Below are 26,144 nucleotides of genomic sequence, written 5' to 3'. Positions count from 1 at the left end.
TTAATTAGGAAAGAGCTGATCTTGAGAAAATGGACTTTAAGAAAGCAGAGGGAAATGGGAAAAAAATACTAAAAACACGAAAGAAAATCTCAGAAGTGGCTTTGGAGCCGACTAATCAACAGTTTAAGTGGCCTCCATGAGGCTCAGGCCAGAACCTGCTTGCTCATGGCTGTCAGAGTTGGTGAGATGGGAACAGTTGTATTTGACATGCCCTTGGCTTTGACAGTGGCCTCAAAAGAGCCACAGCACTTGGGAGAAAAGAGGGTCCCTTTGCCAGTCAATCTTGAGTGAAGGAGCGGCCCACGCCTATAAACCCAGCCAGCGGGGAGGCTGAGGCAGGAGGATCGCAAGTTAGCGGATCAGAGGTCAGTTAGGGACACCCGGGCTCACGTGAGCTGTGGAGCCCGGCAGCCTGGGTTCAAACCCCCACTCAGCCGGCGGGTGCCATGGTGCACGTCTGTCATCCCGGCCCCTCGGGAGGCTGGGGCAGGAGGATCGTGAGTTCAAAGCCAGCCTCAGCAACTAAGGTCATTTGCTGAAGTTCTAATGCTCTAAGTTGAATTTGATTTTTCTTGATTTGTGAGTGTGTGTGTGTGTGTGTGTGTGTGTGAGAGAGAGAGAGAGAGAGAGAGAGAGAGAGAGAGAGAGAGAGAGAGAGAGTGTTGGGAGGTGCTGGGATGGAGCCCAGAGCCTCCTGCATGCTAAACACGGCCTCTACCCCTGAGCTCCACCCCCAGCCTCTGAATTGTAGCAAAATCCATCGAACAGAATGGTTTGGGCTCTGCTCACGAAGGCACTTGGTCCAGACAGGGCTTTAAAACAAATGTGAAATCCCTGCTGACATTTCAGAGTCAGATTTCACATTAAAAAAAAAATCTGGATTTCTGGTTCCTTGGGAAAACTCAAGAGCTCTCGAAGCCTTGGGTCTGTGTTCTCTGCCAACCACAGTCAGGAAGCAGAGCCGAGGCCCCCTCTTTCTGATGAGGGGGTGCGCTCCGGGTTTCCAAAGTCCCCCCTCCCAATTCCTATGACATCCAGTCCAATTACTGGTTGCTTTCACGGCCCCCAGGCCCTTTGATTTTGTAATAACTCTGTTTCTTTTTTCTTTTTGGGGCTGGGGGGAGTAACCCGGGATGGAATTCAGGGTCACTTGACCCCTGAGCCCCGTCCCCAGCCCTATTTTGCATTTTATTGAGAGACAGGGTCTCCCTGAGTTGCTTAAGGCCTCGCTTTGGCTGAGGTTGGCCTCCAACTTGCGATCCTCCTGCCTCAGCCTCCCGAGTCGGGCGTGTTCACCCCCGCGCCGACGTTCACAGGATTCTTATTCGAAACCCAAGTCAGATCCGGTCTTTCCTGTGCTCCACAGCCTTCCGTGGTCCTCACTTGACCTGACACCTCCTGCTACCCCCTAGCTCACTCGCCTCCAGCCACGCTGGCTTCCTTGCTGGTCCTCACCACACACCAGGCACGGACCTGCCCCAGAACCTTTGCACTGCCTGCATTAGCTGCCTGGCTCACGGATCCTCCAGGCTGAACCCTCATTTCCTTCTTTTTTCCAGAAGGCTTGACCCAGAGAGGCCTCTGCCCCCCACATACTCTTCGCACCCCACTTCTTTCCCTTCCGACCCCTATTTCAACCTGTGTTCTATTACACATGGATTACTTTGGTCCTCCCTCTGGCCCCGTAGAATGTGTTCCGAGTGTGATTCGCCGCTGGAGCTTAAGGACTGATTGGGCACCTCTTTGGTGGGTGTGCAAAGGCAGGAGGGTGTGTGTGTGTGTGTGTGTGTGTGTCCACCGCATTCTGACCTCTGACCCCATGTCTTCTCTCTCTCTGGAGTACCAGCCCCTGCCTGAACCTCCCTGTGTCCCCCGACTCCCAGCCTGCCAGGTCCCCTGGGATCCCACGGGTCACTGAAGCCCAGAGGCCCGCAGGATCCCTGGGGACGGTCCTTGGCATTTAATAGCTTCATATAATGTCCAGCCGTGATGGATGGCCGCCTCGTCCAGCTGGAACCCGTCCACGCCGCAGTGGCCGGGGACTCAGGAAACCTGACTTGTGGCCAAGATTCATCTTGGGAGCCTGCCCACCTACTCCTTGGGGACAGTTTTTTTTTTTCCCTTAGTGCTGGGGACTCATTTTGTCTCCCGTGGCCTTGGGGACCGGGCTGAGAGCAAAGAGCAAGCGCATGCTCTGTGGCTGGCCTGGCCCCCGTTCTCCCACTCACTCACTCATTCATTCATTCACTCAGCTGAGGTCCTGGGGAGCCACAGAGGGTTGTAGGGTGGGAGACTGATCGTTTCACAAAGGGGCCAGTTTGGACCCCAGACCAACAGTGTGAGCTGTTGGTTTTTCTCACCACCCAGACCAATCCCCTGCTCTATCCCCCTCTTGAATCTGATGACCTGTGGCTTGGGCCCTTGGCATGCACCTGCCCCAGGACCTTTGCACTAGCTGCTGCCTGTAATTCTGCCGTTCTAACAGCCGGTGGCTGGACCCCAGCGTGGCGCGGGCCCGTGACCGTGATGCCCTGCAGCTCCGAATCCACCATCTGGCCTCCCTGGTGTGCCCTCCTTGGCTGTCCCCAGTCCCCTGTGACACGTGACTCTGAGATCCCATCTGGAAGCCTACGGTCATCAGCTTCCTAGTGCCCTGGACTCTGATTCCTACACTGCAGTGGGTCTGTTGGGTGGCCAGTGCCCGGGGACTTTGTTCAAACTGTTCACCCTGAAAAATTGAATGGACACATGCCATCTCGCAGCCAGGGCAGGCCATCTGAAGAAGCCAGAAGGCCCTTCGGGGACGTGATCGTCCTTTTCTGTATCTGGGGCCACAGGCGGGGCTGTCTCTGGGTGTCACTTTCGAATGTCTGCTCCCTGGGGGCGGGGGGGCGGGACACAGGCCCTGTGACTCCTGGCCCGACTGTGCCACTAGTAAGCTACGTGACCTCCAGCCCCGCTGTTGGGAGTCGGGGGGTGAAATGTCCTGCAGGATGGGACTGTTTTGCTGGGGACAGCCCCAGCCCCACTTTGGTGCTGTTCGTACCGGGGACTGAACTCAGGGCTGCTTTACCACTGAGCCACCTCCGGGTCCTGTTTAGATTTTAGAGACAGGGTCTCCCTGGGATGCTTAGGGCCTCCCTAAGTTGCCGAGGCCGGCCTCCAACTTGCGATCCTCCTGCCTCAGCCTCCTGAGCCGCTGGGATCATAGGCACGTGCCACCGCGCCCGGCTCCTCACCTCAATTCTTAACCCCGTTTCACAAACTGGGGTCTCCCTGGCAGGTGCCCAAGGACCAGGAGCCGGTGTGACAGTGACTCCTACGTCTGATCAACACGCCCCTTTCCCAACCCCTGAGTCTGCAGCCAGATTCCATCAGTGTGCCCTGGAGCCCAGGGTCATGTGGCTGCTCAAAGCCACCAAGAACCACCCCTCTCCCCAGCCTGCCTTCAAGTCCAGGGCACCTTGAGTGTGCAGCCTGCAGGGACGGCCACAAGGCAGAGAACCCCAGAGGAAGGCGCGGAGGCCCCGGATTGTGGCATTCCGAGGTGGCAGGCGTGGGCAGGCTGTGTCCCTTAGCTGTTCATTATGCTGTGTTTTCAGTAATCACGACGCCCACACGTTGGCGCCCGCACAAGAGCCGCATCTGTGTTCAGCACGGCGGGCGGGCACCAGGACGGGTTCAGAACCAGGCTGCTCAGTCCACCCACCCCTCCTCCCTTCAGAGCCCCGGGACCTCAGCCCTTCACCCGGCTCCTGGCACCTTGGTCTCCACCTCTGTGACCTAGAGAGAGACGATCACGTCCCCACCTCAAGGACTCACGTGCATAAAAGGGCTGCGAACACCCAGACGGCAAAGCCAGAAGTAAACATTAGTTATTTTGTTCTCAGGGTCCAGATGAGGAAACCGAGGCTCCAAAAGCAAAAGGCCTCACACGGAATTTTGAGCTGGTTTCCAATCTCGGAGCCCTGGTGTGAGTCCCTGGACCGGGTGCAGCCCCCGGGTGCCCGTGCAATGCTACCTACACCCGTTTGATGGGTGACCAAGCAGCCCAGCGTTGGGGTCCTCCACCTGTTTGGTGACCATCCCCATCCCTGGGACTCATCAAGAGGAATCGGCGTGGTCCGCGCTGCCATGGACTGGCCCAAGGGGGAGCCCTGGCCACGCTGCTGCTCCGGTGGCAGGAGGGGACATTACCTCCACCCAGGCGCCCCCCCATGTAACCTGCTTCCTGTTAACAGTGCCTGCCCAGGAATTCGCGCCTAATTATTGCTCTGCAGAGGCCTGCCACCTGTTTCCTGGCAGGTGGCCCTGTGGGGGCACCTGTCGGCCAGCCGCCCTGGCCCACACCAAAAACATGTGGCGGTATTTTTTTTGCTCTTGGCTCAGAAGCATCTTCGAGGCACCAGACGGCAGGGTTTAGCCCCGCCATCCCCTTGGGGCTCTTTCTGGCTCTCGTTCTGAGGGTGGAGAGCAGGGGGTGAGTGGAGAGATGGAGGGAGGGGTGTGTTGGAGATACCTCCTCTGTGCTGGATGCTGTGTGATGCTGGAGCGCCTGCTTTCCCTCTCTGATCGTCACCATCCCCATCTTCATGACAGGACAGCAGTGAGGCCGCAGCTCCGCACCCTGGCGCCCAGGTCCCAGTCTGGCTTCAGCATTAGTTGTTATTTGAAGCTCCTCAGATGGTCCTAATGAGAATCCAGGTGACACCACCTTCGCCTATCACAGCACCTGGGATGACAAACCTGTAGAGTCCTCAGTTCTGTGCCTGGGAGAGGAAGTGGCCCCCAAAGTGGTTCCCCTCTTGGTGACACATGCCCAGATAGTTTGCAGGACATTTTGATCACCTCTGTCCCCACAGGGCATCCTAATGATGGGGTGTGTGTGTGTGAGCGCGTCCGTCGCTGTGACAAAACACCTTAGGTCATTAACTTAAAAACAGGAAAGGTGTGTTTGGACCCTCGGTTTCAAAGGTTGTAGGCTGTGTTCAGCTGGCTCTGTTGCTCCGGGCACGTGGCAAGGCACCCCGCCATGCACGACGGCACCGTGTGGCGGAGAAAAGCCGCGCACCTCAGCACCTAGCTGCTACTGGGGAGTGAAAGCTGGAGGAAACACAGCGGGTCCTGTTATACCTGTCAAGGACACGCCCCCAGTGACATCACTTCCTGCCACTAAGCCCCACCTCTTAGAGGGTACTGGGAAGTGAAAAGAAGGCCGGGACAAGACAGGTTCAGTTGAACCTGTCAAGGGCACGCCCCCAGTGACCTCACTTCCTGTAGCTAAGCCCCACCCCTTAAAGGGTACTGGGAAGTGAAAAGAGGGCAGGACAGGGCGGATCCTATTATACCCGTCAAGGGCACACCCCCCCCAATGACCTCATTTCCTGTAACTAAGCCCCACCTCTTAAAGGGTACCTGGAAGTAAAAAGAGGGCCGGGACAGGGCGGGTTCAGTTATACTTGTCAAGGGCACGCCCCCAGTGACCTCACTTTCTCCCAGTAGGCCCCACCTCTTAAAAGGTACTAGGAAGTGAAAAGAAGGCAGGGACAGGCCGGTTTCTTTTATACCTGACAAGGGCACGCTCCCAGTGACCTCACTTCCTGTCACTAAGCCCCACCTCTTAAAGGGTACTGGGAAGTAAAAAGAGGGTGGGGACAGGGCTGGTTCTGTTATACCCTGACAAGGGCACGCCCCCAGTGACCTCACTTCCTCCCACTAGGCCCCACCTCTTAAAGGTTCCACCACCTTGTAATAGGACCACGGTATGAGGACCAAGCCACTAATGTCAAAGACCCAAAGTCTAATGAGTCTTTGGGGGACACGCCAGATCCAAACTATAGCTCTGAATTATCAATCAACATCTTTTATAGTATCGCTGAGAAAACTGAGGTCCAACCTGTTTGACCCTGGACCTGCTGCTGCTAACCTGGAGGATGGAGCAGCTGTCCGGCTGATGGCCCATCCTCAAGGACACACCTCATTCCACCCCTTTCATCTCCCCTGCGCCCGCTCAGCTTCCCTGCGCATGCGCAGTGGCTCCTCCCTGTCTCCCTCTGTCCCTCACCTCCATCAGCAGCTGAGCGGGGAGAGTGTTGAATCAGAGGTCAGACCACCTCCCTCCTCTGCCCCCAGGACAGCAGTGACAAGCCAGAATCCCCTGGGGGCCTGCATTCCCTCCCCCACCACCCTGGCTCCAGCATCCCCCTCTCCCCCAAACACGGTCCTCCCTCTCTTCTAAGCCTGTCTTTCAAAATGTCACCTTCTCAGGGAAGCCTTTAAGGACCCGCTCCCCTCTCTATCTTCACATTTTCAATTACTTAAAAAAATTTTTTTTTTTTTTTGGTACGTGGAATTGAACCCCAGGGATGCTTAACTACTGAACCAGACCCCCAGCCCTTTTTATGTATTTTGAGACAAGGTCTTGCTAAGTTATTGAGGCTGGCCTCCAACTTGTGATCCTCCTGCCTCAGCCTCCCAAGCCACCGGGATGACAGGCGTGCACCACCGCGCCCGGCGCCCAAGTTTTTACCTTCGAACATGTCCCCTCACTTACTTATGTATTACATTTGTCATTTCTGTTCTCTTCTCCCCATTTGTATGTACATCATCAGCATCGTGGAGGCCCGATTTCCAGGCCTGGCACACAGAGATGTGCTGAATGAATGGAGGAGCACATCTCTCCCTCTCCCGGCCTGGGGAGGTGACGGCAAGGGTCTCCCCCCACCCACCCACCTTTATACATGGCAGAGCCAGTCTCTGAGGCCTAGGTCTTATTTAGATCAGCGGAGCTGGGTGGCAGAAATGTCACTGCTTGGCCCATGGGGAAGAAAAGCCTAGGAGATTAAAGGCATCTCTGATGAGATGCTAATTTGTTTCTGGAAGCAGGTGGGGGGTGGCAGCAACCCAGGGCCTCTGGGGCTTTCTAAGGCAGAGGCCGGGATGGAAAACGCAGGATTGGCCAAGGCTAGCCCGGATCCCTGTGATCTTTTTTTCCTCCTTTGAACCCATCTCCTGGGCTTTGTGCAACTCGTTTTTAAAGGGGGGGGGGGCGGGGCTCACACTCCTATGTTACAATCCTGGCTTGGACACTCCAGAGGCTGTGTGACCTCAGGCAACAAGATAGACGTCTCTGGATCCTGGGACCCCAGGAAATGAGAGGGCTATAAAGAGGGTCAGACTCCACAGCCTTGTGGCTCCTCCTCTGGGCTGATTTGCCCCAGCCACTTGCAAAAACTTTTCATGAGCTTCCTGAAGGGGTCCCCTTCCTGTCCCCTCAGTCACCCTGGGGCTGTGACTTCTGCTGAAGGAACCCCGGAAAATTCTTGGGGAGGGGGGAGGCGGGGTGAGCTTGCAGGTGCAGCTCAGGTAACCGGCAGGCTGGAGATGGCTGGAGCCCAGAACTCGGAGCATCCCCACCCCCAGTGCTGACTCGGCTCCCTGAAGCATCTGCCAGCTCAATTGCTCAGTCCCGGCCTCTGAGCCGACAAGGAATTCATTATCCAACTGTGGCCTCTTTTGACGGAAGGAGAGATCTGGGGGGAGATGGGGCTCTGCCGAAGGCAGAATTGGGAAGCAGATGATTCCATTTCTCATTCATTCACTCATTCATGGTGTCTTTGCTGACCCCTGCACCCCCCGACCTTGGCTGTGTCCTGCCATCGGGGACTCTGAGACGAGAAAGATGAGTCCTGGATGAGTTCAGGACTCTTTTGGGATCCCATACCAAAAACCCAACCTGAACTGGGTTAAACGAAGAAGGAAATGTATTGGCTTTAGTTACTGAAAAAGGAATATGTGGACTTCAGGCACGGTGGGTTCCAGGTGCCGACATGACATCATCATCAGTATTGTGATTCGTCTCTCTTCCCTTTTTCTTTTGGGTACCAGGGATCGAACCCAGGGTGCTGAACCACTGAGTCACATCCCCAGCCCTTTTTAAAATATTTGATTTAGAGACAAGGGTCTCCCGGAGTTGCTCTGGAAACCCCCAAGCTCTCGCGAGTGAGAGCAGGTTTGTCCTTGGCTGGACCTCCTGCTCCGGATTCCGACTGTGTGGGCCACACTAGGAGGTCAGAGTGGAGGTTTACTGGGTGTGAGGCGGGAAGGAAGGCTTGACAGGTCAACTGAACTCTTGCTGAATACCTAGGACACGGACGCATGTCCTTCTACACTGGTGACCCCATTAGATGCCCAGCCAAGAGCTACCCACGGGACATCTTTGGCTCCAGGCTTGGGGGTCAGATAGACCATCTCAAGCTAGTATGAAATGCATTATAGCAGTCCCCACCCCCACCCCCACTTCATCTGTGGTTTTGCTTTCCACCGTGTCAGTTACTTGTGGTCAACCACAGCCTGCAATTATTATATGGAAAATTCTAGAAATGACTCATGTAAGTTTTCAATTGCACACTGTTCGGATTGGTATGATAAAATCTGGAGGTATCCTGCTCCATCCAGCTCAGGATATGATTCCTCTCTTTGCCCAGCGGATCCACTCTGTATATACTACCTCCTCGTTAGTCACTTAGCCTGTCTGGGTTATGAGATCAACCCTCGGGGTGTTGGAATGCTAGTGATCAAGTCAGAAAGTCAATAATAGCCTAATGCTACCCTAGCTCAGTGTCACCATCCCCATGTCATCCACCTCACCTCAATTTGTCACGTAGGCATCTTTATCATTGCGAGAAGAGTAAGTACAATACAATGAGATATTGTGGGAGAGACGGTTTGCACAAGTTATTGGAGACAGGCTGGAGAGGAAGGTCATTGTAGTGGGAGGGTCCCCTGACCCACAAGGGCAAGGGCCTGGGGGCATCAACAGCCCTCCCAGGGGACAGGGGACAGGGATTGGTAGACTTCAGCAAAAAAAAAAGATGGGGGTGGACCTGGCAGCACTTTTGGCGGGAAGGAGGCCTGGGGAACAGGGGACCCGCGGGGGGTCGGCCATTCCTGAACTTGTGGGAGCCGCGCTCTCGTCCCGGATCCTGGTGGAGGAAGGGCCTTGTCGCCACCGATGCCACCACGGCGGCTGGCTCCGGGGAGGATTAGCTATTTTAGCAACTCGGGGAGGGAGGAGCAGGGAGCGGCGCAGCCTCTCCATTTAGCGCAGGCGGCTCCGGGGCGCGCAGAGGCGCGCGGGGCTCGGGGCGGCCCGGGAGGCCCGGGGACAGGCCGCGTCCCGTCCTGGACCGGAGGAGGGACACGATGCTGGCGGTGTCACTCAAGTGGCGACTGGGCGTGGTGAGGCGGAGGCTCAAAGGTACCGTCTGGGGGGACCGCGGGATGGGCCGGGAGGGGACAGAGAACCGGGGCGCGCGGTGCGTCTGGATGGAGAACAGAGGCTGGGGACACCAGAGGGACACCCCGGTCCCCTCCCTGCGCCCAGTCACCCCCTGCTCTGCCCGATCTCTCTCTCTCTCTCTCTCTCTCGATGCTTTTTGGGGTTCTCTATTGAGGTCCTTTGGAGGGGGGGGCTCTGGGTCTCTCCCTTTTCTGTCTCTTGGGTCCGTCTCGGTCCCTCTGTCTGTCCCTCTGTGTGTCCATCTTTCCATCTGACTTCTGTCTCAGATCCATTCTCTCCGTCTCCATCTCTTTGTCTAAGTCTCTGTAACTCGCTCTGGGTGTCCTCCCTCTCTCTCTCTCTCTCTCTCTCTCTCTCTCTCTCTCGATCTCTCTCTTTCTCTCCCCCTTTCCTCTGTCCCCTCTGTCACCCGGGGTCCTCCCAGGTCACCTCCCTGCTCCTCCTCCTCTCTCTCCAGCTGGGCCCCTCTTTATTCTATCTGTCCCCTCCTCTGTCCCCTCCTAGCGCTTCCCCAGTCCCTTCCTGGTCTCTGTCTGGGTCCCCCACCCCTTCCCGGGGCATGTCACCCGTGGCTCCCCCCTACCCCCACTCAGGATCTGAGGTCCCCTCCCGGGTTGGGGTCGGGGTGGCCCCCCGCGGTGTGCGTGTGCCTGGAGATGGGGGACAGGGGCCGGGAGCCAGCGCTGCACTTGGCTGTGGGCCAGCCTGAGTCTCTGCAGGGCCCCAGCCAGGTGCCACCTCCCTGGGCAGGAGTCCAGGTCCTCAGAGGAGCAGGCTGTGGGACCCCAGCCCCACCTGCGGCCACTAGGATCTGCCATGGCTGCCCCTGTGACGGGGTAAGGGTGGGGGAGGTGGATTCGCCATCCCGTGTGCCTCGGGCTCAGGACTAAGAGTACTCCGGGCCACTGGCGGGAATGACAGTGGCACACACAGTTCAGAGCCACCGTGCGCCAGGCAGTGCCATCACTCGCTCCTTCCTCAACACACCCCGTGAAGTCAGGGCCACCCCTTGTCCTGATGGTGCTGGAGGAAATGGAGGCACAGAGAGGTTAAGTAACTTGCCCAAGGACACACAGCTAACAGACAGAGAAGAAGTGAGAGAAGTGAGCAAGGGCTTTGGGAGTGGGGTCTTGAAGGATGAGTAGGAGTTTGTGAGGTAAAAAAAAAAAAAAGATGGTGGGGCGTGGTTTGTGCACATGCCTGGAGGCTTGGGAGAGCTGCCCCAGGGGACTGTGAGAACTTGGGTCAGCATGAAGGGCCTGGGGAGAGGAGGCAGCCACTCCGAGGGCATGGGCTCTGTCCTGAGGGCAGTGGGAGTCCTAGAGGAAGAGAGAGGACGGAGGGCAGCTTTGAGTGTCGGAATAGGCGTTGGCTCTGGTCTGCAGACCACAGGTGGGGCTGCAGGGAGAGGCCAGGGCTGGGGTCCAGGCGGGGGACCAGGGCTGCAGGGCAGGTGGGATTCATGGACGCTGAGGCAGGAGAATAAACGGTGCCCGTGCCCCCATTCCACAAGTGTTTACTGAGCACCTGCTATGTGCCAGGTACTGTTCTAAGTCCCCGGGACCCAACATGGAACAAGACGGGTAAAAATCCCTGTCCTTGCCCTGCCAGGGATACACTCATCCTGAGCGTTCATTGAGCACTTGCTGCATGCGCACAGTGGACGGAGAAGGATCGTACGGGGGATCCCAAGGAGCCCAGCTCAGAACCCACCAGGGAGCTCCGGGCAGAGGGTCCCACCCAGGTGGAGATGCAGGGCGGAGGGACCTGCCGTGTTCTCGGCAGAGAACGGTAGTTGGACATGGTGGTGGAGCTGAGGAACACTCTAGAACATTCTGGAACATTTTAGAACATTCTGGAACATTCTGGAACATTCTAGAACATTCTGGAACATTCTGGAATATTCTGGAACATTCAAGGACTCAGCACCTTCCTTTGGATGGACCTCCTCAGCTCCAAGCTCCAACATGTCACCTGGGGTGGGGCATTCCTCAGTGACCGGTTTACCCAGCATCCCCTTCTGAGAGCGGGGACCCCTCTGTTGTGTCCCCAACCTGTGGACCCCTCTGGCTTTGACCAGGATCCCCTTTCCTGCTGCCCCTGTGCTGGGACACCTTGGGCGACAGGGAGACGGTGGCATGGAGCAGAAAGGAGAGCCGCCCACCAGGAGCCCGAGACCCAGGCTGACCCCAACTCTCTGAGGACCTAGCCTCGGTTTCCCTCCCGTGTCCCAGGGCGGGAAGCGCCTGGCTGCTGCTCCCCCGAGCCCTGTCCCTGGGCTCGCTGCCCTTGAGCCGACCTTGACTCTCGGGCGCCCACATTTCCCTGTCTTGGCCGAGGAGTCGGTGACTCATTAGCAGATGTGGTGGGCAGGTGGGCGGGCCAGGCGGGGCGCGGCGCCAGCACATGGGGACAGCCACACAACTGGGGTGCCTAGGGTCCCCGAGCAATGACCTTGGGCGAGGTCCTTGCCCCTGGCGGAGCCCATGAGCCCCGTCTGCAGGATGCACTCATCAGGGAGGGTGTGCAGGCAGCTGGCGGCCCATGGCGTTCCTGTCCGGGACGGAGGTGAAGCCGTCCCAGAGTGACTGGCGGGACCTGAAGCAGAGATGGCAGGTCCCACTTCTCCCCAGCCCACTAAGGCACCCAAGGACCGAGCTGGACATGATGATGGAGATGAGGGACATTCCAGAATGTTCCGGAATGTTCCAGAATGTTCTAGAATGTTCTAGAATGTTCTTTACCTCCATCACCATGTCCAACTACCATTCTCTGCCGAGAACACAGCAGGTCCCTCCGCCCTGCATCTCCACCTGGGTGGGACCCTCTGCCCGGAGCTCCCTGGTGGGTTCTGAGCTGGGCTCCTTGGGATCCCTGTATGGTCCTTCTCTGCCGGACATTACACCTTGGTGTAGGACTTCAGGGTTCTCGGTCTCTTTTTTTGTACTGCAGATTGAACTCGGGGATCCTCAACTACGGAGCCCCCTCCCCAGCCCTATTTTGCATTTTATTGAGAGACAGGGTCTCCCTGAGCTGCTCAGGGCCTCCCTTTGGCTGAGGCTGGCTTGGAACTCGCGATCCTCCTGCCTCAGCCTCCCGTGCCGCTGGGATGACAGGCGTGGGCCACCGCGCCCGGTCAGAGGTTCTTTCAGCATTGCCCACCACCCCCAGGGCACAGAACCCGGAGAGGCTGTCCCCAGAGCCATGAAGCCCCTTGAGCCCCTGTGAAGGTGGAAGTGTGATTAAGGTTTGGAAGCCAGATGGCTCGGTTCCCCGTGGGGCCCGTCTCCTCATCTGTAAAATGAAGCTATTATCTCAGCCTCATGGGACCCAAATAAACACCCCGGGAGGCGAGAAGCTGCCTGAGACCTGTGGGGGGCCAGGCGGGCCCCGTTCTTCCCCAGACTCAGTTTCCCCACTTTTGTGCCATGAGCTGCTGGGCACACAGGACGCCCCACTGTCATGGTCGGATGCTGAGGCTGTGGGGAAACAGCTGTCCTCCTTGGAGAGCTCCCTAGGAGGTGGCCCCCCAGCATGACAGTTCTCACCAAGCGGCTTCAGGCCTCAGGAAATTGCTGAGGCTGGCCTCCAACTTGCGATCCTCCTGCCTCAGCCTCCTGAGCTGCGGGGATGACAGGTGTGCGCCACAGTGACTGTTCCCCACTGAAACCTCTGATCCAGCTTAGTTCCTGGCAGGTATAGTAAGTGCTCAATAAATACTCTTTGGAGTGACCAGGGAGATGGAGCCGAACCCTGTTCCAGCTGAACACCGGCACGTGCCCTGCCTAGAGTTCTCAGAGGAGTTTGAAAAAAACCCAGAACAACAACCACCACCACAACAAAAAGCCTTGGGAATGGACAACTTACATTTCAGAGGAAGAACCTGAGGTTCAGAGAGGCCCCCTGCACAATTGTACCCTCCAGGAGGCAGGCTCAGGGCAAATACCAAACTACCATGGAGCACCTTCCCCAGTCTTCTGAGGGTCCCCAGGAACAGCAGCAGGGGACACCCAGCCCCCTGGCTCCATCCTTACTTGCTGGGCCACCTTGGGCAAGCTGTTCAACCTCTCTGGGCCCAATTGTTTACTGGAACTCCGCCTCGTTCCAAAGGGACCAACAGTTGCTTCTGGACATTTGCTTGGGTCAAATCCAATACAAAGGAGCTCAGTGGGCGGATGGGGGCAGAGAGCAGAGCGCGGACCCTGTTTTCCTACCTGGCTCCTCGCGCCTGGGTCCCCAGGCTCCCCCCCACCCCCAAGCGGCTCCTCAGAGCTCTCCCTTAATCCACGGGGTGACCTTTCAGAGGCTTCTCATGCACAAAAGTAAATTCCAAGGCAGCAGCGAGAGAGACCCGAGCGTGGCAAAGCTTCCGCCCGCCCATCTGTAATTGCTCATTTAAATGCATCTGCACCGAAAGCAAATGTTTTCTTAAGTGAAAGGGCAGCTGGCCCTCCAAAGGCCTGTGGGGTGCTCTGTCCCTCCCCAAAGAGGCTGAGGAAGGGGACGAGGCTGGGGCTTAACCCCTGAGCCCCATCCTCAGCCTGCTTTATATTTTATTTAGAGACAGGGTCTCACTGAGCTGCTTAGGGCCTCGCTAAGTTCCTGAGGCTGGCCTCCAACTTGCGATCCTCCTGCCTCAGCCTCCCAAGCAGCTGGGATGATGGGGGTGCTCCACTGCCCCCCACCAGGCATCTTTTTTTTTGATCTTTGGTTTCTCTGCTGGTCAAGGGGACCTGGCCTGGCTCCTGGACCCTGTCACCCAAACAGGAAGGCATCTTGGGAAGTGGGCCACACAGGAGAGACTTGGGCCTACAGACAGATTTTGAACCCAGATCCAAAGTACCATCGGGGGTTGGAACAACAGGGGCAGCCAGAAATGGTGAGCTAAATTCCAGAAGCAGCCCTCAGCCTGTCAAGACCGGGCAGCCATCTTCTATTACCCATGGTGGCAGGAACGTCACCTGTCCAGTTGGGTGCACTGTACGGTTGCCCAGGTTGTTGACTCCCACCGTTCAGGGCCACTTTTACCCTGACCTCTTCAGAGAGTCTGGCCCTGGCTTGCTGAGATGGGGGACAGAAGAAGTGGCTGCAGCTGGCTTCCCCCTGTCACAGATGGGTGCAGAAGGAGGCCCTGGGTGCCCATTGGGATCTGCCTGGTCCGCCTTAAGCCAAGAGTGGGCAGGGCTGAGGCCCAGCTGGTGGGGGGGGGAGGGAAGGGGCAGCCTGCCAGCTGTGGCCAGAGCCTGTGACCAGCTGTGCCTGCCCGTCAAGCCCAGAGGCAGGCAGATCCGCCACCAGCTCATTTGATCTTCAAATAAGCGTGTGGGGAGGGGGGGAGGCTGACCAGGGGGAAACTGAGGCTCGGCGGGAGGAGGCCGGACCCTCTGGGCTCCAGCACAAGGATTTCTAAACTGAGACCTGCAGGGACACGTCCCCGCATGGTGCCACCCTCAGAGAGTTGACCCGACTCGTGGGGTTTCTGTGCAGGTTCTGGGCATCTGGGTATTTTTTAAAAATAAAAGCAATCATCAAGTTCGGGCCTCGATGTGCCCATTTTCCAGGTGGGAAAAACTGAGGCCCGGGGAGGGGACGCGCTGGCCAGAGTGCCAGGGCGTGTTGGAGCCGCGCTGTCCCCGAGGGTCACAGCGCAGGGCCCCGGGCAGGCCGTCTGCAAAGACCCCTTGTCCTGACTCAGCCCAGGGGGGACTGGGGACCCCACCCCAGAGCCAGCCCTGATGACAGCTGTGTCCCCTTTAAGCAGAGAGCCGCCCTTGGCAGTGGGTGGACTCGGGGCCCAGCCAGTGGGAGCCGAGGTCCCCTCCCTGTCCCTCCCTGGGAAGGAGGAGGCCCCGCCCCGTGGCTCCAGGGGACTTGGTGGGCAGCGGCCAGGGACAGAAGGGGACATGCTGTGCGGGCTGAGCCGGGAGACCCCTGGAGAGGCGGGTAGGTGAGGTGGGCGGGGCCAGGGGGCTGGACACGCAGGTCCCAGGGGCTGCCACCAAGCCTGGGGACCAGGGTGACCAGCCCTTGGGACTGCCACTCCCAGAGACCTGGGACTTGGGCAGAGTGTTGGCGGGGGGGGAGGGAGAAGTCCCCAAGCGCTGGCTGGGTGGCAGGAGGGTGGGGCACAGTCACCACATTCCTGGGGAGTGGCCGTGGGGCAGCGCTTGGATGCTCTTGTCTGTCTGTCTGTCCATCCATTCATCTCTGGGCGACTTAGTCTAACTTCCCTGGCCCCACTCCGTACTGGGTGCCCTGCGGTCACCCCCTCCCATCCTGTCCTCCTTCACCCACCCCCGCCACCTGGCATGCTCTGGACATAGCTGCACAATGGCTTTAAGGGCCGGGACTGTGGTCCCAGAGGACAGAAGAGGAGACTGAGGGTCAGGGAGGACCACTTAGATGACTTTAATAGCCCCGCCCCCATCCCTGCTCGGAAGGACCCAGAAACTCTTTCTCCCACTCCCCACCCTGGTAACGGGTCGTCAGAGGTCAGCCCTGTGCCCAGACTCAGCCCCCCCACCCCCAGCAGCAGGGGTAAGAAGAGTGACAGTTGTGTGACTTTCTTCGGCTTTTGGGCTCTGTTCTAAGCTCTTTATTTTTTTGTGTGCATTTTCTCATTTAAATCCTCAAGAGAGTACCGTAGGTGGCATACTATTATTCTCCCCCATTTTACAGCTGGGGAAACTGAGGCACGGGACAGTAGGTGACTTGTCTCTATTGGGTGACCTCTCTCTCCTTTCTTGAACTCTCTAACCCGTCTTTGATGATTTCCTTGACCCTCTCCACTGCAGCCCTCACCCTCCTGTCCTCCCCAGGTCCCAGAACCTCCTGAGTTGACCCCTGCCTCCGTTGACATCAGCCCACAGGCTCTTTTTTTTTAAGTCCAAAAAAAGCGAGTTTCAGGTGCAGCGGGATCCAGGTGCTCCACTAGCATCATTAGGACTCTGGGCTTCATTTCCAGACAGACTCTTCTTGACCTTCAACCTTTTTAAGGTCAACCAACTCTAAGGAAAGAGCCTGTTTTCTGATAGTTCCAGCAAAAGTTGCTGGGCTGGCTCTCATTGGCCCAGCTTGGATCCCACGCCCACTGCTGACCAATCACTGGGCTTCTGGGGGAGATTGTGGCCTGATTGGTTGGGGCTGGGCCAATCAGAGGCAGGCCCATCCCCAGGCTGGCCAATCCCAGCAGGTCCGCGCAGAGACTGGGCCAGGAAGCCCCGCCCCGAGCATCCACTTTCCCGCCTCTAGGATGGGAGGCCTTTTCTGACTTCCCTGTCACAAAGATGTCCTTGTCCCCAGGGCCTGAGTGAACGTTGGTCACCCAGCAGGGGCCTGGAAAGCTCTTAGGGAGTATCTGTGTGGCATGTGTCCAGGGGAGGGGTCCCTTGCTGAGCCCCGGGCTGCCCAGTTCTACCCAGTGGCTCTCAGGGAGCCTCCTCTCAGCCTGGGGAGCCCTTAGCAGGGGCTGGGGCCACCAGGGGACCTCAGAGGCCGCCCAGCCAGGAGCCTGGAGCCAGGGAGGCCCGAGTTAGCGTCCGGGTTCCACCCCTTCCGAAGCCCTGGCCTTGAATAACTTGCATCTCTTTGATCTCCATTCTCCTAACCCGTAAATGGCAACTGAATTTAAAAAAGATTTGTTGGACAGTGACCCGTGTGCTGACCAGCCCCGGAGTCGATAGACGGAAGCCCAGCCCAGTCCCTGCCTGCCCCTGACATCCCAGAGGACAGATAAATAAGTGTATTTTAGAAAAGTCCCAAAAAAGCAGCTGGTGAGATGCTGTGCAGCTTACCAGCCGAGCGACCACTCTGAGCTCCCACCAAATAGGGAAATCCGTGAGTTCAATCCTCAATGTCCTTCCCCCTGCCCTTCCCCGCCCCCAGAAAAGCTGAGGAGGAGGCCCCCCTGCTATAAATTCCTGAAGGAAGTGAGAGAAGCAGTTTCTACATCCTGGGAACAGTATTCTGAGCAGAGGAACAGCCAGTGCAAAGGCCCTGGGGTGGGGTGTGTAGAACAGCCATTGGAGTGCGAGCAGGCAGGAATGGAGCCGGGGAAGAGGAGAGCATTAGGAGGTGAGGTTGGGGAGGCCAGAGGCTGTCACGGTGGGGAGGACTTTGGATGGGATCTTCTCCTGCTCCAGGAAGCCACTATTGGAAAATTAAGTCATTCTGTAGGTGACCCAATTTCAAGGTCATATCCTTGCTATAGCCAGTGGTAGAGGGAGGGCAGAGGGGCACAGACCCAGAGCACAGATCGCCAAGCCTGAGCCACCTCCCACCTGGTTGGGGACTGCCATGCCCCCTGGAGATGGGCTCTGGCAGGGGTGTGGCTTCAGGCCCCAGGTCCTGCGCACTGCGTGGAAGGTAACTTGGGGACCCAGGAAGTCCCCTTCCCAATGCCCTGACACCCGTCAGTGGCCCACTGCCCTCCTGTGTAGGGAGGAGAGAGGACCCAAGGGTTAAGGATGTGGCCTTTGGGGATTCAGAGAGGCCCAGCTCCTGGATGCTGTGCAGCCTACCAGCCGAGTGACCTCTCTGATCATCCATCTCCCTAACTGAGAGACAGGATCCCGTTAAGTTGCGTGGGGCCTCGCTAAGTTGCCGAGGCTGGCCTCCACCTTGTGATCCTCCTGCCTCAGCCTCTGAGCCGCTGGGATTACCGGCATGTGCCGGGGGTACTCTTAATTAATTTTCTCTTACAATCCTTGGCACTGAGTGAGCCAGACGTTCTGTGAGAAATGCTCAGATGACCTGGGGCCGCCGGTTCTCTGGAACAGAGCAGCCCCAGAGCTACAGGCGTGGTCCCTTAGCCCCCTCCAGGCCTATCCTGGAGTCGGGGAGCAGCCAAGAATGGACCTGGAGGGTAGGGCCAGAGCCCTGGGGAAGCTAAAGAATCCTGGATCGGTGCTGTGTGACACTGAGCCGTTTCCTGAACCTCTCTGTGCCTCAGTTTCCTCATCGATACCATGCAGGTGATAATGGCACTCGCCATTTAAGACTAGCGTGTGGATAACGTTGTGGTTACTTTCAAGTTCTTAGAACAAGTCCTGGGTTCAAATTATGGCCCAGCCGCTGACCATAGGACACCACTTCACCTGTTGATCTTTTTAAATGGGAATAACGCTGATACCATCTCCAAAGTGATTAAGTGAGATGCTATTTATCCAGCGCATACCATGGCTCGCTCATGGAGACCGGTGGATGCCATAACTCTAGGAAAACCTTCGAATGCACTGGGGGACAGAAAAAGGGTCACTGTGTTTCCTCTGCACCCTACACCAGGTCCCCTTGACCCGAGAGCAGGGTCGGAGCGCCCCATTCTGCAGAGGGCAAAACTGAGGCTCTCTTTTAGAGCAGAAAGCTGGGGGCGGGGCAAGGATTGTCACTGCCCCCCCCCCAGGATCCTTGAAAGGTTGAAGCCAGGGGACAGTGGGGGCCACAATGGAGCCAGGTAGGTGCCCCCTTCTGCATTGGCGCATGGGGGCTCCTGGTGATGGCCGGCTGCCCCTTGTGTCCAAGCTGATCCCATGCACCGGCTCTTTCCAGGCCCGCGGAACCAGCTGTCAATCAACCTTGGAGCTGAGCTGACAGCCCCACCCCCACATGCCTTTGGGGTGACTTCCTTTCTCTTTTGCCCTCTTTTGTGATCTCAGGGGGTGACTTCTCTTTTGTTAACCTCAAAGAGGCCCCTCCCGACCCAGCAGGGGACAGCAGGGGACCAGGCCCCAGGTGTAGGAGGAGGGGGCTGGATTTCTGGCAAGATCTTCCCCTGCCCTCCCTGCTCCCCAAAGCCACATTTTTTTTTTTTTTCTGCTGGGGACTGGGGACCGGGTTGGCTTCAGGATGGAAATGAATTCCCCTCCGAAGCCAGTTCTTGGGCAAAAAAATCTCCTAATTACCCATTGCTGGAAGGAGTCGAAGTGGGGGGGAAAAACATGTGGATAAAAATATCTCTGTTTTTTTTTTTTTTTTTTTTTTAATGCACGTTTCCCGATGCAAAAGGGTTGGGAAGGATGTTTTTGAAAAGCCTTCATCGCTAAAGCATGTAATTACCAGGTCCCAGAACAAAGAGGGACCGGGAGGCACTGCGCATGCGCCTGAGGGAGGGGGCTGGGGTCCGAACCCCAGGGTTGGTTTTGGTTTTTTTTTTCCTATAAATAATGTCACCCCAGCTTCTCAAACCCCAGGCCAGCTGTCAACAAGGGGAGACCCCTGCATTTCACCCACAGGGAAACAGAGGCTCCAATTGGTAACATTGATGCTGCTTCTTTGATCCTTGGTCTGCAAGCGACCTCTGTTGCTGCTGACCCTCGCCCCAGGGTGTTCTTCAAAGTGGGGCATCAGGCAGACATGACAGCGTTCCTTCCTTCCGGGTGGCTTTCTGAATATGTAGGGGGTCTGGGTGATAACTTATCTGGGACCTCTTGGCCAAAATGCACGTGTCCTCCCCAGGGAAGTCCCTCCCAAGGTCTCACTTATTGCCCATGGACTCCCTGTTGGCACACAGTGCTATGAATCTTGGTTTGCAGCTCCCTCCACTCGCCAGCAAGCTGGGAAAAGAAGCATTTTGAGCCCAAAGCCAGGAAAATCCGGGAGAAATGAGGGAATTGGGGCCACTTGGTGTTGAGACAAGCAGACCCACACACTTCAGCTGTCCCAAGGGTGTCCCCAGGGTGTCACCGTGCAGCCCAGCTCAGCAATGGAGCAAAACCTGAATCCTGGATGAGATGAACTTGGAGGAGACCACGCCAGGAACCGGGTTCTCTCTTTAGCAGCTGGGGGGTCCAGCCTGGGTGTCAGACCCGGAATTGGGGGACCCTGTCCATCATCCTTCCTCAACGTTTCTGACTCTTTGGATCATCAGGGCTCAAAACTCCACCTTGGACCTGTCGCCCTGCTCAGCTCTGCTCTCTGGGGCTCTTGCTCTGAATTTGGTGAACTTGGTCCCCAGCTTCCTTAAGCGGATTGTCACCCCCCTCCACGCCCCTTGTCCCATCCATGCAGACACCTCCCAGCATGCAGCCTAGCTCCCGTCTTCCCGGGACACGGGAGGAGAGAGGGATTTTTCCAGTGACAGAATCTAATTTGCACGAGATAAGACCCATTTTCATTTCAGAATCGCCCTCGTGAAATACGCGAGACGCTCCCTGTCACACAGTTGACAGAATCCAGTCTCTTTAATTTTATTAGCTCAGAAACATCTTGTTGAATCGAAATGAAGTGCGTATTAGGGAGCCCTAATGGGAGGCATTAGACTTAATGGGGTGTTACTTGCCTCCGTGGCAGCTGATGCGACAGGGGGGTCTGGGGAAGGGGGGGAGAGCCAAGCTGCTGGGGACCCAGCCCCAGGGGCCCAGGAAAGTGAGCACCGGCTTAACCGCTGTTTGATTTGTTATTTAGCAGCTCCTGCCAATCAAGGGCAGGCAGCTATTTGGTGGCGCAGTGACTGGGGAGCTGGGACAGTGTCTCAGGGGTTAGAGTGAAGATGGTGGCATTTCAGTAACCTAAAACCCTGATCCAGGCTGGCCCCTCCTTCTCCCAGACTGAGCCCCGTCCCTGGATGAGCCCACCCCTTACCCAGCCTGGCCCCGCCCCTTTCCCAGCCTGGCCCCGCCCTCCCCTAATCTGAGCCCCGCCCCTGGTTGAGCACGCCCCTTACCCAGCCTGGCCCCGCCCTTTACCCAGGCTGGCTCCGCCCTCCCCTAATCTGAGCCCCGCCCCTGGTTGAGCACGCCCCTTACCCAGGCTGGCTCTGCCCCTTTCCCAGGCAGACCCCGCCCTTTCCCAGACTGAGCCCCGCCCCTGGATGAGCCCGCCCCTTACCCAGCCTGGCCCCGCCCCTTACCTAGGCTGGCCCCGCCCCTTTCCCAGGCAGACCCCGCCATTTCCCAGACTGAGCTCCGCCCCTGGCTAAGCCCGCCCCTTACCCAGGCTGGCCCCTCCTTCTCCCAGACTGAGCCCCGCCCCTGGATGAGCCCACCCCTTACCCAGCCTGGCCCCGCCCCTTTCCCAGGCTGGCCCCGCCCTTTCCCAAACTTAGCTCCTCCCCTGACTGAGCCCGCCCCTTACCCAGGCTGAGCCTTCCCCTTACCCAAGATGGCCCCGCCCCTTCTCAGACTGAGCTCCGCCCCTTACTTAGGCTGGCCCCGCCCCTTACAGGGATGAGCCCCACCCTTTTCCCAGGGTGGCCCTCTCCTCTCCCAGACTGAGCTCAGCCCCTGGCTAAACATGACCCTCACCCAGGCTGGCCCCGCCCTTTCCCAGACTTACTAGCCCTGCCTCTAGTTGAACCCTCCCTTTACCCCGAGTGGCCCCGCCCCTTTCCCAGTCTCCCTTCACCCCCGCATTGAACCCTCCCCTCACCCAGGCTGGCCCCGCCCTTTCCCAGACTTAGCCCCGCCTCTGGTTGGCCCCACCCTGATCCGGGGCTAGCCCCGCCCCTTTCCCACGGTTGAGCCACGCCCCTTCCCCACGCATGAGACCCGCCCCTTTCCCACGGTGGAGCCCCGCTCCCTTCCCACGGACAAGTCCCGCCCCTTTCCCAGGCTGGCCCCGCCCCTGACTGTCGAGCTCTGTGCCCAGCGCAGGCTGACGTTGCTGTCCTGGGGAACCTTTGGCAGGGTCTGGAGTGATTTCGGTTGACAGGAGTGCTACCGCATCTGGTGACACTTTTACTTCCTACAGCACAGAAGAGAGGCCGTCACCACCAGGACTTATTTAGCGGAGAATGCCATTATTGTAGAGGTTGACAAGCCCCTGTAGACTGAGCCCTGGTCTTGGTGTGACTCAGTCCCCACCTGGACCCCAAGTTGAGCCTGGACTTGGCCCATCCCAAGTCCGGATTCAGGGCCAGGTCCATTTACCCAGGCTGACCCCTAATCTGACCCGCCCCCTCATGACAGAGACCTGCAGGATGGGGTAAGTCCTCTGCCACCTGCCCAGGTGGCTCCCCCTACCCTCCTTTCTGTCCCTGAGCAGGGAGGCGGGGAAGGGGCGTGGCCTCCTCGCAGCTGGCGGAGGGCGGGGGCAGGACACTCAGGAGGCCTGGCTGGAGCCAGCGGGTCAGGGTGGCAGGGAGACCCCTCTCCGGGGACAGCGCGGGGTGTATGCTGGAGCCTCAGTTTGCTTATCTGTCAAGTGGGCATGATGGTAGCCTCTGCCTCTTCTCTGAGTCACGGTGAGACGTGAACAGGACCGAATGAGACAATGTGGGTGGGCAGGACGTGAGGGGTAATCTGGAATATGATCAGAGTAACAAAGGGCTTGGCGTGGGAGGCCGGTCCTGCCGGTTGTCGCAGTGGAAATCTAGCTTCCCACTGCCTTGAAATGCACAGACGACCTCTCAGGAAAGTCAGGCAAACCTCAGGTGTTGAAAAAGATCAAAAAAAGGAGCGGTGCGGGGCCTGAGGGTGCACGCCTGCCCCCGCGGCAACTCTGGAGGCTGAGGCAGGAGGATCGCAAGTTGGAGGCCAGCCTCAACAACTTAGCAAAAGATGAGATAGAGATGTTCGACACATCTATTCTATCAACTTTATACTAGAGATCTCCCCTAGCACCACTGGGGCAAGTTAAAGAAATAATACGGGACCAAGATTTGAAAGTAATACAACTGTCATTTTAGACAGATGACATAATTATGTCTGGAAATTCCCCAGGACGCAGAGCAACTTGGGACCCTCTCATGTTTCTTTTTTTTTGGTGGCAGAGGAAAGGGGCACGCACCCCACTCTGAGTCCTCTGGTGGCTTCTTACACAGTGAACCCCGTCCTTGCAGAGTCACCCCATCCATCCCACTCCTGAGGCTTTATCCAAGGGAAATGGAAATTCAAGTTCCAACTCAAACCTGGATGGAAATGTTTATTATACTCCCTGCAAAATGAGCCCAAATTGGAAACAACAGAAACGCCTTTCACCAGATGAAAGGCAAAAAAAAAAAAAAAAAAAATCTGGTTCAGCCACTGAATGGATCATGCGTTGTTGATAATAACAAGAAACAAAATACCCACACACGCCATGCGGGTGAATAGCAAATGATTATGCTAAGTCACACACACACACACACACACAAAATTGAGGCTCAAAAGCCTGTAATACGGTAGGACTCCATTTCCCTTCTGGAAAAGGGCAAAATTACAGGACCGGAACAGAGCGGTGCATGTCAGAAACCAAGGCTGGCAAGGGATAGATATAAAGGAGCAGCAAAGGAGAATTTGAGGAGGTGATGAAAATGTCCCAGAGCTTGATGATAGAGGTGGTTGAGAGGCATTTCCCAAACCCTGGGTTGTTAATATTAGGAAAAGAAGTTGCCTTTGTATTAAACATGTATCGAGTTTTTTTTTTTTTTTCCTGGTTATTTCCTGGATGCTACAGTAGGGCAACTATTTCTCTCGTATTTACTTCATACTTAGTATTCTAAGTTGTCTAGAGATGATTTAGGGTGTACTCAAGACAAGCCAGGTGTGGAGGCACATGCCTGTGATCCCTGCGACTTGGGAGGCTGAGGCAGGAGGATCCCAGGTTGGAGGCCAGCCTCCACAACTCAGTGAAGCCCAAAACAACTTAGGCAAGATTCTGTCTCAAAATGGAAAAAATAAAAAGGGCTGGGAATGTGGCTCAGTGGGTAAGGGGCCCTGGGTTTGGTCCCCGGTACCATTAAAAAAAAAAAAAATAGTCCTCACAAATAAGCCTTGGTTATGGCCATCAAGACTGCGTCTGCCCCAAGTCAGTACTGTCCCACGTGGGCGGTGGCACCTGCGCGTGACTGAGCTCCCCGTCTCTGCAGGTAGGCAAGCGCGGCCCCTCCCGGCAGGGTCAGCAGCCGTGGGTTCTGATCTGCTTTGTAACAACTCCCCAGCTGTGTGACCCTGGACTTGAGCTATCCCTCTCTGAGCCTCAGCTTCCTTCCTTTCTCAGTGGAATTGTATCATCCACCAGAGTAATGTCACCACCCGCAGATGGCGCTGAGTCTTTGACCACAGAGTGGCCCTGAAGCTCCAGGACATGGCGGGGACTCACAAGAGTGCCATTTGACCAGAAGAGCTGGGGTTGGGGGGCGGTGGGGGAGCTTCTTTAGGACAAGGGAGTCCATGAGGGTTCCCTAGAGGAGGATCCTGTGTTCCTAGTGGCTGCCACCCAGAGGGAAAATCCCACAGCCCCAGGCAGGGGGCGCCCTCTGGGCTGAGATACGGTGGAAACCAGGGGGTCTTGTCTTTGCCCCCTGCAGACGATGGGCCGTATTCCAAAGGTGGCAAGGACGCGGGAGGCCCTGAGGTGGCCCTGGCATGCCGCCGACAGAGTATCCCAGGTAAGGACATCTCTTTCCTCCCCCCTCATTCTGCCCTGGAGGCACAGCGAGCTCTGCCACTCGCTTGCTCTGTGACCTGGGGCCAGTCGCTTCACCTCTCTGATCCTCTGCTGTTAAAAAAAATGAGATAATATCCCTCCGCATTTAGCAACGCAGTGCCCATGCCTGCCCGGGGTTGGCCTCGCCTGTCTTGGACCAGGGGACCCCAGAACCGTCCCCTGGGGCATGCTCACGGTCCCGTCTGTCTGCAGAGGAGTTCCGAGGGGTCATCATGGTGGAGCTGATCAAACGGGAGGGCAGCACCCTGGGCCTGACCATCTCCGGAGGCACCGATAAGGATGGGAAGCCCAGAGTCTCCAACCTGAGGCCCGGGGGCCTCGCAGCCAGGTGAGGCATGGGCTTGGCTGGGGGCAGCAGGAGGGGGGACGTGAGGGGATCCCGTGGGCGGAGGCCTTTGGGGAGCGCCCAAGAAGGGTCTCCCCTCTCCCCTTGCCAGGCTGTGTGTCTGTCCCTCTTTGCCTGGGCTGTTCCCTCTGCCTAGAATGCTGTTCCCTGCAGTACCTACCCGGCAGGCTCCTGGGGCGCTGCTAGGTGCCCATGTGAGCCATCATCTGGCAAGCCAGGACCAACATTAGGGAGTGACCCAGAGGTGCTATTCTGGACATTCCCTGGGCTTGTCCCTGGGCTGGCCAGAGTCCCCATCCAGAAGGTGACAGGCCGCCTGCGTGCGCCTGTCCTCCCAGCAGCTCAGGAGGCTGAGGCAGGAGGATCGCAGATGGGAGGCCATGGGCCTCGACTTTCCCATTTTGTCCAAAGGAGGATCCAGAAATCCTCAGGGTCTGCATCCCAGGGGCTGGTCCAGCCCGGTCACTCTGAGGGGGGGGGGGGTGGCCTCTGGTTTAGGAGCGACCTGCTGAACGTGGGGGACTACATCCGGTCAGTGAACGGGATCCACCTGACCAGGCTGCGGCACGACGAGATCATCACTCTGCTCAAAAACGTGGGCGAGCGCGTGGTGTTGGAGGTGGAGTATGAGCTGCCCCCGCCCGGTGGGTGCCCCCCGGGAACTCTCCGCTGCCTCTGTCCGGTCGTGGGTGGACACGGCTACCTCCTGCCAGGGCCTGGGGGTGGGGGTCGTGCCAGACACGGGGGGGGGGGACCCACAGACATCCATGCCTCGCTCAGGACGTGGATGCGGTACGCTGTCACCAGGAGGCGCCAGGACCCGACCTGCTTTTGCATATTGAATTTATTTCCAGATGTTTTTCCTGGAGGGGGGGGAGGTGATTTGGGGGACATGGGCTGACCACGCACCGTCCCCACTGCCCTGGGGTGGGCCACGCTCTGAGTTCCCCAAGTTGCTCTCAAGTCTGGACATTTGAGACTTGACTCAAGCCTGGGTTTTGGCAGCCTCTTTGTGAACAGGAGGCAGGCTCCTCCCTCTAAGTAGGGCACTACAGGGGGGCGGGGGGGCGGGAGTGTGAGATCTCCCAGCGCCGCCGCTGGAATAAGCTTGGGGGACATCTGCCGGCTGAGGGG

The 26,144-nt window shown here is 57.5% G+C and overlaps 1 protein-coding gene across 1 annotated transcript in view; it reads left to right on the top strand.

The window, feature by feature from the left end:
* The first annotated feature begins 15,185 nt into the window (after nucleotides 1-15,185).
* The window catches only part of Grip2 (glutamate receptor interacting protein 2), a 32,435-nt gene continuing 21,476 nt past the window's right edge, over nucleotides 15,186-26,144 (top strand). Inside the window, exons 1-4 of the mRNA XM_077106212.1 lie at nucleotides 15,186-15,244; nucleotides 24,525-24,605; nucleotides 24,857-24,992; nucleotides 25,509-25,654. Of these exons, the coding sequence (XP_076962327.1) occupies nucleotides 15,205-15,244; nucleotides 24,525-24,605; nucleotides 24,857-24,992; nucleotides 25,509-25,654 (403 nt within the window). The 5' untranslated portion in view covers nucleotides 15,186-15,204. The remainder of the gene's footprint in view (nucleotides 15,245-24,524; nucleotides 24,606-24,856; nucleotides 24,993-25,508; nucleotides 25,655-26,144) is intronic.

Source organism: Callospermophilus lateralis, chromosome 20 (assembly GCF_048772815.1).
Source record: "Callospermophilus lateralis isolate mCalLat2 chromosome 20, mCalLat2.hap1, whole genome shotgun sequence".
Taxonomy (NCBI): domain Eukaryota; kingdom Metazoa; phylum Chordata; class Mammalia; order Rodentia; family Sciuridae; genus Callospermophilus; species Callospermophilus lateralis.
Note: the sequence above shows the minus strand (reverse complement) of the source record. Positions and strands in the feature narration are given on the sequence as shown.